The 14,081-nt window shown below is 33.1% G+C and overlaps 1 protein-coding gene across 1 annotated transcript in view; it reads right to left on the minus strand.

Annotated features, from left to right (window-relative positions):
- LOC103600567 (transcription factor SOX-5-like) overlaps nt 1–14,081 on the minus strand; it is a gene marked incomplete at its 3' end in the record, with an annotated part of 203,597 nt that overhangs the window by 102,376 nt on the left and 87,140 nt on the right. The window contains exon 3 of the mRNA XM_008584860.1: nt 2,151–2,361. Coding sequence (XP_008583082.1) covers nt 2,151–2,361 — 211 coding nt within the window. The remainder of the gene's footprint in view (nt 1–2,150; nt 2,362–14,081) is intronic.

Raw genomic sequence — 14,081 nt, forward strand, 5'->3', positions numbered from 1 at the left:
TGTCCCCAAACCCAAAACCCCAGTTTAATTAAGAGAAAAATATCAGGCAAATTCCAATAAAGTGACATCCTGCAATATATCTGAATAGTATTCCTCAAAACTTCTAATGTCATCAAAAACAAGGAGGGTCTGAGAAAGTATCACAACCAAAAGGAGCCTGAAGAGACATGATGACTAAATGTATTTTACACTTAATGACATCCGAAAACAAAAGAAGCACACTTGATAAAAACTAAAGACATATGAATAAACTATGGACTTTAGATGATAATAATGTATCAATATTAGTTCATTAATTGTAACAAGTGTGCCTACTAATATAAGACATTAAAAAGAGGAAACTGTATATGGGGGGAGGAGGGAATGTACGGGTACTCTCTAACATCTGCTTAATTTTTCTGTAAAGTTAAAACTGTATTAAAAAAGTAATGTGGGAATTATAATAGTGAACCGTGGCCAAACTTTAGAATATTTGGTAGTCATTTTTTTCAAAGTACATTTAATGACAGGTGACATGGTCACACTAGAATGTTACATGATATATGGAGAATGCAAAATAATTTTAAAAGTATAAAGCTAATCATGCAAAATAAACAGAATATGTATAAATAAGCCTAGAAAAGAAATACACCATAATATTAAGAGTCTTACCAATCAAGCTACCTTTTCGGTGATATTTATTTTCTTCCTTATAAATTGCTATGTTTTTTAAATCATTCTTATAGTAAGACCATATAATTTTTAATATAAGGAAAAATCCTAACATATTTTTTAAAAAGGTTATCTGGGTCCTCCTCAAAACCCTGTTTTTATCTCCATGAGAACAGAAGGGGAAGTAAGTAAAAATCTCAAAAGTCTTTGGCTGATAAGGCTATCTCTAAAATTTTTTCCAGTTCTAAGATCATGAGAACCGCATAAAATTTAATCAAAATCCACATCCCAGCTATGCATCTGGTAGAGACACAGAAATATTTAATTATCTCAACTTCCAAATATACTGGTTAACATACATTTTGTGTCAGATATATTTACCAGTGCCTTAAAAGACTAGAAATGAGCTCAACTCAGTCTTACACAGTCTACATACAGTATATTTTTGGTGTAAAGTATGTCTTTGCATGTCATTTGTGTGTTTGTTTTAAATTTCCATTTGATTGAAACAGGATGCATGTTCTTGTGTACAATGTAGCATCCATACGTAGGATAGACATAGGTTTTAACAGGAGTTAGTAAGTATCTGTAACATAAAGGATGACCGTCAATTATGTATAAGTTTGTACAGTTTACATCATTGTCTTATGGGTTTGTTTCTTTTAATTTTTTTTTTTTCCCTTTTTGTCTTTTTTCGTGACCGGCAATGGGATCGCAACCCTCGGTGTTGCGCCCGCACCTTGCTCAGCCAGTGAGCGGCCGGTCTGTACGTGGGATCCGAACCCTCGGCAGGAGCGCCGTCATGCTCCCAAGCGGCGCACTGTAGCAGTGTGCCACCGGGCCGGCCCATTTTCTTTTAATTTTAAGATCAGTCCATTAGCATATCACCTGCAGACTACTATCAGCTAACTATAAAAGATATTTAGAAGATGAAATCTTAAAAGACTTCCTGGAAGTCAAACAAATGCAAAATTAAGTACATCTAAAAGGGTGAGAGCACCACTAATTTTTAAATATACAATAGGCTTAACCATATTAATTTTGGACTATTCAAAAAAAAACCAAACCCTAATTATCAAGGTAAGTAGGATAAGATGTATTGTGTATAAAGGTTGCAAAACATAACAAAATTCTAAAATGGTCCTTGAGGAGAAAAATAATGAAGAGAAACAAATTAGACAGCAGCAATTTGACAAGTGGGTGAATATTTTGGGCTCTGCTGCCACATTCTATCCTTGAATCTTTATGTTTCACTCAACCAAATCTTACTCATGTGTGAAAATAAGGAAGACATCACAACATAAACTAATGATGGAAAAATTGAGATAGACGTGTTTAAGTGTTCTGGGAAAAAAATACTATCCATCTTCATAACATTAGGTTTCCTTTTTGCCCAATTTAACTTTAAGAGTATAAATCAAGGACCAGAACTAAAAACTGAGATTAAACTATCTGAACCAGGAGACAGCAACAACTTTGTTTTCTTTTCCAGCCTTTACCTTCTGGCTCATTTTTGATGAGCTCTTCCATTTTCCTCTGCTTCAAGGTGTCAACGACGTCAGCCAAGCTGCCTTTGCGCCGTTCAGGAGTTCCCAGGGCTGTACTAGACAAGGACTCGCCACTCTGCCGCCCACCTTCTTCTGCCTTCTGAGGTGAGGTAGATGAGTTGTGTGGGGCAAATGAAGACATAACTTTATTGCCATCAACTTCCTGAAAGAGAAATCAAAAGGAAAAGGAAACATTTTTTTTACATTCAGTAACTTTAAAAAAATAAATGGTTGTGTGGCTTATTCAGCTGAAATATTAAAGAAAAAAATGAAATGTCACTCTGCAAGAGCAAAAAGAACAAAGAAATTTCAGAAAAGAATAACTTTACAGGGTAGCACTAGAGTAAGTCAATGTGATCATAGGAGAAACCAATATATGGGGATTCTCTCCCTTAAACTGAGCACAACTGGCAATAGTCTTATACCTAACTTATATTGATTAGACTTATTTATTTTTCTGCTTTTGTTTGAGAGTCTCAGATTTTCCCATGCACATTAAATGTAGTGGTCTTCTGTACTAAATTTCCTCATGGCTTTGTAATATTTAAACAAATAACATTATTTATACTTTACTTTCATTTTAAGGAGGTGCCTCTTCTTGATCGTACTCCCAATGAAAGCAGGGTTCTCTTAATTCTCCACCTCCCTCTCACGCTTTCAAGAAAGCATAAGCTGCACAAGTTTTTGACATCAGATAAATTTATTGCAAGTTCAATTTTGCTTATGCAGAACATATATCTGATCTTAACACTGTTTGTGTCAATATTCTTTGCCATTTTGCACTTTAAGCCTCATTTGCCCTATAAAGTTTCTTGCAGCTATTACTTCTTCATAATTATGTGTGTATGTAAGAAAATAATGTATTCCAAAATGCTGAAATGTAAATATATTTTTGCATTCTATTGTCTCATTTTCCCCACAATTTTTAGCACAACTTTGGCAATCTGTATAATATTTTGTGTATATTTTGTATGAACAACACTAAATTGATTTTTCAGACATTTTCAAAAGAAGTGATATTGAAATGATAAAGAAAAACCAAATTTTTTTACTTAAAGGTTTTCCTTGGATAGTCTCTTCCATTATCTTTTAAATTCCCACAAAGCAGAGCTCTTCTTAAAAATAAAGCTGTATTCTGAGATCTGTGAATCCCACCCTCAGAGTATTTCTTAATTCTACAACATTAAAGGTTTCCATTAAAATATATTTGTGTGTGTATGCTTCATATTCAGTAAAATCAATTATACCTGTTTACACATTTCTTCTCTACCTATTTAAGACATGTTAATAGGATCCCAGGAAAGCGACAAATCACATTGATTGATATCTAATGTTTTTAAGGTTAATGCTGATATGTTGACTATCTTAAATATACACTTCAAATATTTGATTAAAAAACTCATTCTAAGTTTCAAAAATAGATCTAAAATAAAGATGTCAATACAAACAATCTGTTAATATGATTTTTGATTAATAAATATTAGTGAGTACAGGAACAGTAGTCATGACACAAACATCGGTCGTTCAGTGGAGCAGAGGAATGTGGGGAGAGCAAAATACATGTGCTAGCAGAATCTTCAAATTAATAATTCTAAATCCCAAATGGTTTTCATTTCATACAAACATTACGGAATATGCCTCTATCACTATGCCTTTACTGAATATTCTAGGCAATTTAACTTATACTTGGTTTTAGAAATCGATATGCATAATGCAATTAATTACAAACCCCTATAGGTGAGGTGAAGATACACTTCTGGAATCATTTATTTAAAACCCACACATAAACACAAGCGAGCATGTAAACATAAACATATACATATACGCCCTAAAAAAACAATAACAAATTCATTCAATAAATTAATAGGAATGTTTTCATGAATGGCCCATAGTACACATTAGATTCAAGTGCAAACCAGAGTATAGCGAAACCTCTGTATTTGTTTTCCACAGATTTTTATTCTCATTTCTTTCTGGGGCCATAAGCAGAAACATCCCAATGTTAGCTTCACTTTTAACACTTTATTTGTACTGTTTCCAAATAATATGATGACAAACTTTAGAAGGAAGAATTTGGCAGCTGACCTTCATTTGTCATCTTTGAAAATCACATGTATCTTTCTACAGCATGTCATCACTAGAGGAAACAGCACCCAAATTTGTATGCAATCAAGCCTACTAAAATATCAGAAAATATTTCCAAATAAAATATCTCTTTTTGCTTCTCTCATTTTCTACACCTTTCCAAAAGAAAGTAAATCTTTTTAAACGTTTAACATATTTCACACAAGTATTCTAAACTCAGTTGCCACACCAGTATAAAAATAAATAAATTAATTAAACATTACTGCTTTTTCATGCAGGAATATTTATGTTATCACTATTTCACCTGTCTCGTTACATTTCAGCCTCTGGCACCGTTAATCCCTTTAACAGTTTTTCGTAGTTAACAGCTGTTTCAGTGTGGGACTCAATTGTTCATTTGCATGGTGTATGTCTTGTTAAGGAGTGCTGGCACAGGCTTCAGTCAAGAAGTCCTATCGTTCTCAGAGATGCTTCCCTGGGATTGCATTTGCCCTAGTAAAGTAATGACTGCATGTTTCTCTTCACTTTGCTGGAGGTGAAATCCAGTCAACTAACAAAGACATACATGCTCCACACCTGCAACATATATTTAAATCAAGTTGTGTGAACTCTAAGGACAAGCTTCAGAATTTTGCAGAGGAGCTCCTAGAACTGGGATGTATGATTTCTAAAGTCTAATGATAAAAGAGGGTTCTAAACTTTCAGAATAATATAAAATAAAATAAAATAGAATAATCTTAATTTTTTATTCCTGAAAATTAAGGGCCGGCCCGGTGGCGCACTGGATAGTGCGCCGCTTGAGAAGTGCGGCGGCGCTCCCGTCCGAGGGTTCGGATCCCACATACAGACCGGTTCCCACTCACTGGCTGAGCGAGGCGCGGGAGCAACACCGAGGGTTGCGATCCCGTTGCCGGTCCCCGGTCCGGTACGGGGGCAACACTGAGGGTTGCGATCCGTTGCCGGACACGGAAAAAAGCCAAAAAAAAAAAAAAAAAATTTTACTTAATCTTGCCCCTTTGTTACCAAGAGACAAAGGGTCTGCCTAATGTATCTATTCTCATTTTAATATATTTTTTAAAATGCAGTCTTGTTAATTTATTCTAAAGACAGCATTTTGCTATGAGCACTTTGAGAAAAAAGTTATTTCAACCTTAATATTTAAATTTTAAGTTAGATAATGTGGCAATTAAGAATCAACTCATTTAAAAACAGAAGACATTATATGCAACTCAACCAGATATATGTTTCTTTTATTATTCAAATGATATTTCATCCTTGACTTCTGGCCTCAAGAACCACATTATCATGCTTACTTCTCAGTCCTATAAACCAAAATTAAATTCATACAGGGTAGTAAAAACATTACATTTAATAAACTATCAGATTATAATTGATAAGAATAATAGTTAATATTTATTGAATACTTACTTTGTATCAGGTATTATTCAAAGGGTCTTGACATGAATTAATTCAATTAATCCCCATGGCAAGCCTAATTATGATTTCTATTTCATAATTGGAGAAACTGAGGCACATAAACTAAAGCAAATGCCTAAAGTCCCATAAGTAATAAAAGGGAAGTTAGAAAATCAACCCCAACCTACTGGGCTCCAGAACCCTTGGTCTTAGCCACAACACTATTATGCCTTTTTCTTAAAAAATGCTTTTTCTATATCTATCAATGTCATGGGTGAACAAGACATACTTATTCTTAATAATTAAGAACAAAAATTAGAGGTTTCCATACCAATATGTTCAACTCCTAAAGAAACTATATAAATGCACTTAAATTAACTTTAGACTTATAAAACTCTGTTCATCCAAATATCCACTGGTTTATGTCATAGTAAAGAAAATGAACTTTAAGGTTTAAAAAATTATTTAAACCAAACATGTAGATATTTTTTCTAAGTGGCTAATGAGAACAATAATACTTGGTAATTTATGTTTTTTTTTTCCTTTTTGTCTTTTTTTACTGACCGATAACGGGATTGCAACCCTCGGTGTCGCGCCTGTACCAGGGACCGGCAACGGGATCGCAACCCTTGGTGTCGCGCCCACACCTCGCTCAGCCAGTGAGTGGGAACCGGTCTCCACATGGGATCCGAACCCTCGGCGGGAGCGCCACCACACTCCCAAGTGGCACACTCTCCAGTGCGCCACCGGGCCGGCCCGGTAATTTATGTTTTTTAACTACCTTTATAAAATTTGTGGGCATCTCTAGCATCCTTTCTGGTAAGATAAAGTTCTAAATTTAGAAAAACAGCTAGTACAGAAGATTTGGACTGTCAGATTCTCATTAATACAAGAACATTAATTTTGGTATTATATAGAGGTAGCATAAAATGAAAGAAAGTGCTTTGGTGCTCAGTAAGTTTTTACATGGTTATGTTCTTCTTCCAGCAACAGGCTGTTTTTGTAAATATCACCTGGACAAGGTAAAACAAAATTTCAAAAAATATCTTATTGCTACACTGTTTGGTTATTCCTTATATTCTGTAAAAAGAGGATAAATACATATCTTATCACAAATGTTTACCTTGAAATGGAATTTCACTGCTTGTAATCTATTCTGTCAAATGAGGAGTTGCCAAATTTGATTTAGTAAAAGAAAAAATAGGATTACTGTGTAAAAAGCTCTTTAAATTATCTTCAAAGTTTTCTTCGCTTAGACAATTTTTCACAATATTTCTGTATGAAAACTATAAACCATGCTTACTCCTAGATTACAGATCCCTTGACAGCAAATATAAATGCTCTCCTAAACACATGTGCACAGACATACACTCATGCAATTGTTCACAAAATTTCACATATAATTTTAAATAATTAATTTTTCTATTCTCATAGTTTCAGCTAAGAAACTACTCCATTAAATCCCCCAAGTACTCTTGTGAACCATGGATTCCAGATTAAGAAGTTCTGACCTAACTGTGTACCTTTTTAGAAAAATACTCTAAATTCATCATTATATGCAAATAGATGATTTTAATAAAAAAAACCTTTGCCAAAAGCCTTAAACTATAGCTTTTATAGATATATTTTATCAAGATATACTTAATTAATGGTATATACGTCAATAATTTAAAATTTTGCTCTCCTATAATAAGCATTTAGAAAGATAAAACTATTTTAGTCATTCTTTAAAGAGTAATAACAACATTGAAGAAAAGACTACATTATTACAGCGATCATCATCTTCTTATTCAGCAATCACCCTGTGGTAATGTGCACAGAAATTTGCAATGTAAGACAGAACTAATTGCTAACTTTTATAAATGAATGCTACAATTTTGACAGCAAGTCATATCAGCTCAATATTCAAATATTAATTTTCCTGAAAACAGGGTGCAAACATAAGAAGGATACACTGAGGCAAAATCAACACTTTATAAAGCTCAGTAAAGGACACTAAGAATTTTTCTTGGTTTAACATTATCAAATTAAGTATTCTGGGGAAAAGATATAGTCAGTTCCTAATAAACCTACAAAAGTCGGCTCTCATAGATGTCTGAAGGGTCTTTGTTACATTGTTGATTAGTGATGATTTTAAATCCACCCAATTTAAAGTCTTTCTCTAATTTTGTCTGAACATAGGCTGCCTAATGTGTACCTAGGTCTAGTAGTTAAAACAAACAAACAAACAAAAAACTCCCCAAAATAGGAAAAATCACAGAGGCAGTTTTGTATGGACTATTTCAATAGTTATCTACAGAGTTTATCAAACTGACCACCCTTCTATGTTGGAAAATGCCATGGACAATACCTTTGTAAAACTTACAGAGTATTATCTTTTAAAACAACCTTTAGAGCCTAAACAACTACAAGGTATACTAACCGAGATTCCAGATTTCACATGAGTGGTTCATAAATCTGTCTCAGGATGGGGACAGCAAGCTATGCAGCATACACATTCTTTAAGTTCCCTAGGAGACTGTGATGATCAGATGCTAGGCTTGGACACACTGGCCTACTCTAGATTGCTTGCAAGCAGTCATAAGAGTACAAAGTCAGTTTTTAAGGAATTCTTATTTTACATAAATATCAACATTTTTATGAGATTATTGAAATTCTATGTAAATTGGTACTCTGAATCTTTAAAAACATTCAACCATTACGATATAAAGAGGTAGAAATTCTAAAATACTTAAATAGGTACTTGCATCCATTTTTGCTCTATGATCTATAGAAGGTTCTATATTTCAGGTCCTGCTTAGTTCTAATTTTTAAAGAATATTGAAGAAAGCTTATAGGTTCACCCATCTCTTTAATGCAGACATAACACACTTTGGGGGCAGATGTAATATTCTAAACAGTAACAGACCTCATCAAGTTTAGGTGAAAGATTATCATTTTATAAAAGTGACATCATTATATTTCTAATATAGGATTCACTCCATATTTCAAACATTTAAAAAATGTATTTGGGGGCAGTGCCAATAGCAAAAAGAACTGTTTAATATTTTTTCAAAGCCTGAAAATACAGACTTTTTAAAAGATTGCTACTCAGTAGAATAGAAATTCAGCGAAAGTCCCACTTGGTTTGCATTTCTTTGCCAAACATTGAGGTAAATGTTAACTTATGCTTATATTTAATTACTGATCAGAAAACTAAATAAACATTTAAAAGTCATTCTTTAAAAAAATGCATTCAAATACTAAACAACAATAAAGAATGCTAGTTTATTGACAGATGATTTTGACTTGTATAAATACGATTCTCAAATGTGGTCCTCAAACCAATATCGTTGACATCACCTGGGACTACTTTGTACATTTTTCTCATGTCTCACCCCATACTTCCTAAATTAGAGACTCAGGGGTAGAGCCTAATAATACATGATTTAACAAGCTTTTCAGGAGAGACTGATGCACATTAAAGTTTGAGAACCACTGTTACAAAAAAACAAACAAACAAAAACAAACTGTAAGAGTTAAAGAGAGAAAAAGAGGGAGAGAAGAAACAAGGAAGATGATTAATAGCTGCAGTGGGGAAGAAATATCTTTAAAGTGGTGGGACTTAAAAGATTTGAGAGGAGAGAAAAAGGCTATATATTTCAGGGAGGAGAGGAAAGGGGGCCAAGGGGCTGGTGGACACTCAGCAAACATGCAGTGGTAAAAAGAACCAACACGGAGGAAAATGACGTCGACTGAGTTTTTTCAATCATTTTGGCATTTGTTGAAACAGGCTTATGTTTGCTGATTGCTTAGTAGCTATATACATTAGAGAATTTGATATTTAAGTCAAAATTGCATTGTAGAAATAGATTGTTTTTAGAAATGTACCAAAAATTTGGTTTGAATTGATTAATAATCTCAATTCCAATACGAAAATAAACGATATTATGTTCCCTCTGTTTTTTAAATCACTATCACATTTACCATCTAATTTAATCCCAGTGAATGAAACCGAAAGTTAAGGGCAAATTTTCTGTTTATCAATAAGAGAAGCTACAAATAGAAAAAACAAAAAACAGTTTAGAAAATATCTTCATTTGAATGTACATGCTCCATGGGCAGAAGTGTCTAATTTTTTTTTTTTAATACTTCTTCAGAATCACATTTGTTAAGAATTTCAGAAATGCTGCTTCCAAGAATAAAATGTATGTTTTCATTTGCTCTCAAAACCACTTAATAAGCAAAAGTGGCATTTAGAGAATTGCTAATACATTAACTAATAGAACCTGTAAAAACAAAGAACATTTTGTGCCGTGACAACCTCATTATCTTCCTGCTGATGATTTGTGTGCTGTGTCTTTCTTATGTTTAAACATCTAGCAAATACAATTTAAGACATTTGATGATCTCTTCCCTGAGGGCTCAAAGGTCAACTATAAAATGTTTCTAAATAAAAATTAAACTACATATCAAAACATTGCCATTTAATGTTTATGTTTTACTATAAATTTACCATTTATCGTAACTAGAATTATTATTATATGTAATAATTGTTCTATAATTTACCTAAGAAGTCTCTAGAAAATTCTTACAGTAGTAGTTAGCAAACTTGACTAAATATAGATTCACTCTATGAGTCTGAAAAGAGAAATGAGACTTGAGGAATGCCTCAAATTTTGATCTGTTTGTATGCCAAAATTTGCAAGTTAATTGCTTAAGTATAAGGAAGTTGGGGAAATGACTTCTTTTTTATCTCACATAGCAGTGAGTACAGTTTCTTACACAGACTAGACACTCGATAAAGTTAAAAAGCCTAGTATTTGCTAACACTGCTCATAATTGGAAACTGACTACATGTTCAGTAATATATAAAATAGATTTTGCTGCCCCCCATGCAGTAAAAACTGATGGCAGCAAGCAGCGTAAAGCAATAATTAAGCACACTGTAGTCATGAGTCAGGATATTTGGGTTCAATTCCAGGCTCTGTTACTTATTAACTGTATAACCTTGGGCAAGTTACCTAAACACTCTAAACCTGGATTTTCTCATCTATAAAATGGGATAATAAGTGATAACTAATATATATGTGCCCCCCACACACACACACGAGTAATTTTAAAAGTTTGTGGATAAATGTAACTAAAAGATAACACAAATTTTTCCATGAACTTCTTATAGACTGCCTGTATATCATTGATCAGCAGAATTTAACAGTAATGAAAATAATTAAACACTAAAGAAGGAAATATCTTCTCTTTCATTCAAGTAAAAAAATGTTTTGAATGCTAACTTGCAAGGTAGCATAATGATGCATCAAGCACAGAGAATCTGAAGCTAAATAGCTTTGATTCAAATCCTGGTTCCACCATTCATTAGTTGTGTGATCTTGAGCAAGTTATTTAATCTTTCTAGGCTTCAGTTTCCTCACCTGTGAAATGGGGTAATGCTAGCATCTACCACATTGGGTTGTTAGAGGATTATTAATTAAGATAATGAGTTACACTTGCATGAGTTAGGGGATTACATAAATTAATATGTGTTACAAGTTATAAAACTAAAAAAAATGGTACTTAGGATATGGCAAGAGCTGTATGAGTGTTCGTTAAAATAAGGGCACCATATCAGGATATAAAGATGAAAAAAACACAGAATACACAAAAATGAATAAAGAAATATCCAGNCATAGCAGTGAGTACAGTTTCTTACACAGACTAGACACTCGATAAAGTTAAAAAGCCTAGTTTTTGCTAACACTGCTCATAATTGGAAACTGACTACATGTTCAGTAATATATAAAATAGATTTTGCTGCCCCCCATGCAGTAAAACTGATGGCAGCAAGCAGCGTAAAGCAATGATTAAGCACACTGTAGTCATGAGTCAGGATATTTGGGTTCAATTCCAGGCTCTGTTACTTATTAACTGTATAACCTTGAGCAAGTTACCTAAACACTCTAAACCTGGATTTTCTTATCTATAAAATGGGATGATAAGTGATAACTAATATATATGTGCCCCCCCACACACACACACGAGTAATTTTAAAAGTTTGTGGATAAATGTAACTAAAAGATAACACAAATTTTTCCATGAACTTCTTATAGACTGCCTGCATATCATTGATCAGCAGAATTTAACAGTAATGAAAATAATTAAACACTAAAGAAGGAAATATCTTCTCTTTCATTCAAGTAAAAAAATGTTTTGAATGCTAACTTGCAAGGTAGCATAATGATGCATCAAGCACAGAGAATCTGAAGCTAAATAGCTTTGATTCAAATCCTGGTTCCACCATTCATTAGTTGTGTGATCTTGAGCAAGTTATTTAATCTTTCTAGGCTTCAGTTTCCTCACCTGTGAAATGGGGTAATGCTAGCATCTACCTCATTGGGTTGTTAGAGGATTATTAATTAAGATAATGAGTTACACTTGCATGAGTTAGGGGATTACATAAATTAATATGTGTTACAAGTTATAAAACTAAAAAAAATGGTACTTAGGATATGGCAAGAGCTGTATGAGTGTTCGTTAAAATAAGGGCACCATATCAGGATATAAAGATGAAAAAAACACAGAATACACAAAAATGAATAAAGAAATATCCAGGCCCTTTAGCAGGAAAGTGAGGAAGAAGATATTAGCAAGAGACTAACCCTTTCTCCCTCCCACCACACCAAAAAAAGTAAAATGCATATACGAGCAGTTTCAGAGTTCCTTCTGCTAAAACTGAACAACATGCCAGGGAAGCAATTTTTTAAAGAATAACTAATTTTTTAAAAATGTGGCCCATTTTAAAAAATAACTAATCCAAACTTCTTCTTTAGGGGGAAAAAATAGTTCATGAAATGTCATGTGGCATTAGTGTGCTTTTATCTCTGTTGTATACTCAATTTTCAAATTTCACAGTTTCATGTTTCTCTACATAGTGATAACTCAGAGAAATGATCAAAGAAAGAATGTTCAATTACTATTCATTACCAAATAAAAGTTTTAAAAGTCAAAGTCTGAAAAAAATTAAGAGTAATGAATTATTTTTCAAAAATACATGACACCAATTACTTATTATGCCATATTTCTGCTTTTCTTTCACATATCTCTTTCTTCTTGTGAGATAGGCACATCAACACTTTTTTTTCTTTATGAGAATATTAAAACCACAAGATTCTTTGGCAAATAAATCCTTAGTTTTCTTTACATTACAACAATGCTAATGTGAGGAAGGATAGATTAAGTACTAATTCTCCAGGTTTGCTAGCTACTCTCCTCTATGCTCAGCAGCACCATGAACACAGTCCCTTAAGGGCAGTATGTCTTCTCACTAGATCAGGCTAATTTCATATCCTAAAGTCAGTCAACACTGTTATGCCATCAGATTAATTTCATGTTCCTATTAAAAAAATGCTAAAGGCCTATTTTTCTATATTAATTAAGACGTTCAATACAGCATTTTGTTTATAGCAAAAGTAGCACTTTTTCTTTGAAAGGAATCTTTAGCATTAATTAACATTTAGCAGTAATTTGAGACATAAGAAGTACAAGCTTCAATTCTCATTCTAAAAGTAATGATAAGGCATTAAGCAGTCCACACACTCTTAACAAAATTTCCCAAAAGCCATATTATTTATTCATTCTCTAAAGCAGAATTTCCAGAGTCCACTTTAGTAAGTATATAAGGGCCATCCAATCACTGAGACACTGTTATTCTTTATGTAAAACATCAGGTTCTCTGTAAAGATCATCTTCACACAATTTATATGAGCACTGCTATATACAGATTTTGTTATTTTAGTCTAATTTTTTTAATTTAAAAATACTTCTAAACTGTTAGGAATTTTTCTTACCAAATACAAAAAACCTGTTTAAATTCACTAACGTTGTAGTAAAAATATAGCTACCACTTCTGGAGTTCTTAAAGGCATTGTTTTATGGACTTCATCTTTTATAATTCTTAGAGAAATTCCATGAAGGATGTTATACCTATCTAACATGTGAGGAAACTAAGGTTCTAAGAGTAACTTACCCAAAGTAATAGTAGGTAATGGCAAACTAGAGAATTAAACATAAGATCCATTCTAAACCCATGCTGGTCATTGGCAAGTAATACTACCTTCCTCAACTGATTCAGTTGCTGCAAGAGATGCCAAAGAAAATAAAGAAAAAAGAAAGAAAGTTAAGAAAATAAAGCTAATTTTCCCTCTCCTTGAAGAGTTTAAAATTAAATTTGAAAGGCACTGAAATACACATGCAACAATTAGCAATCATAACAACTGTAATAAGTACTAATCTGTAGAGTAACAAATTATACATGCAAAAAGAAGTTTAGAGAAAAGAGAACATTAGAAACCAAAGAAAGATGGAAACTTCCTCATTGTAGCACTAAGCATGCAGTTTTGTGATTGC

Source organism: Galeopterus variegatus, unplaced genomic scaffold, assembly GCF_000696425.1.
Source record: "Galeopterus variegatus unplaced genomic scaffold, G_variegatus-3.0.2 Scaffold3387, whole genome shotgun sequence".
In the NCBI taxonomy this organism is placed as follows: Eukaryota; Metazoa; Chordata; class Mammalia; order Dermoptera; family Cynocephalidae; genus Galeopterus; species Galeopterus variegatus.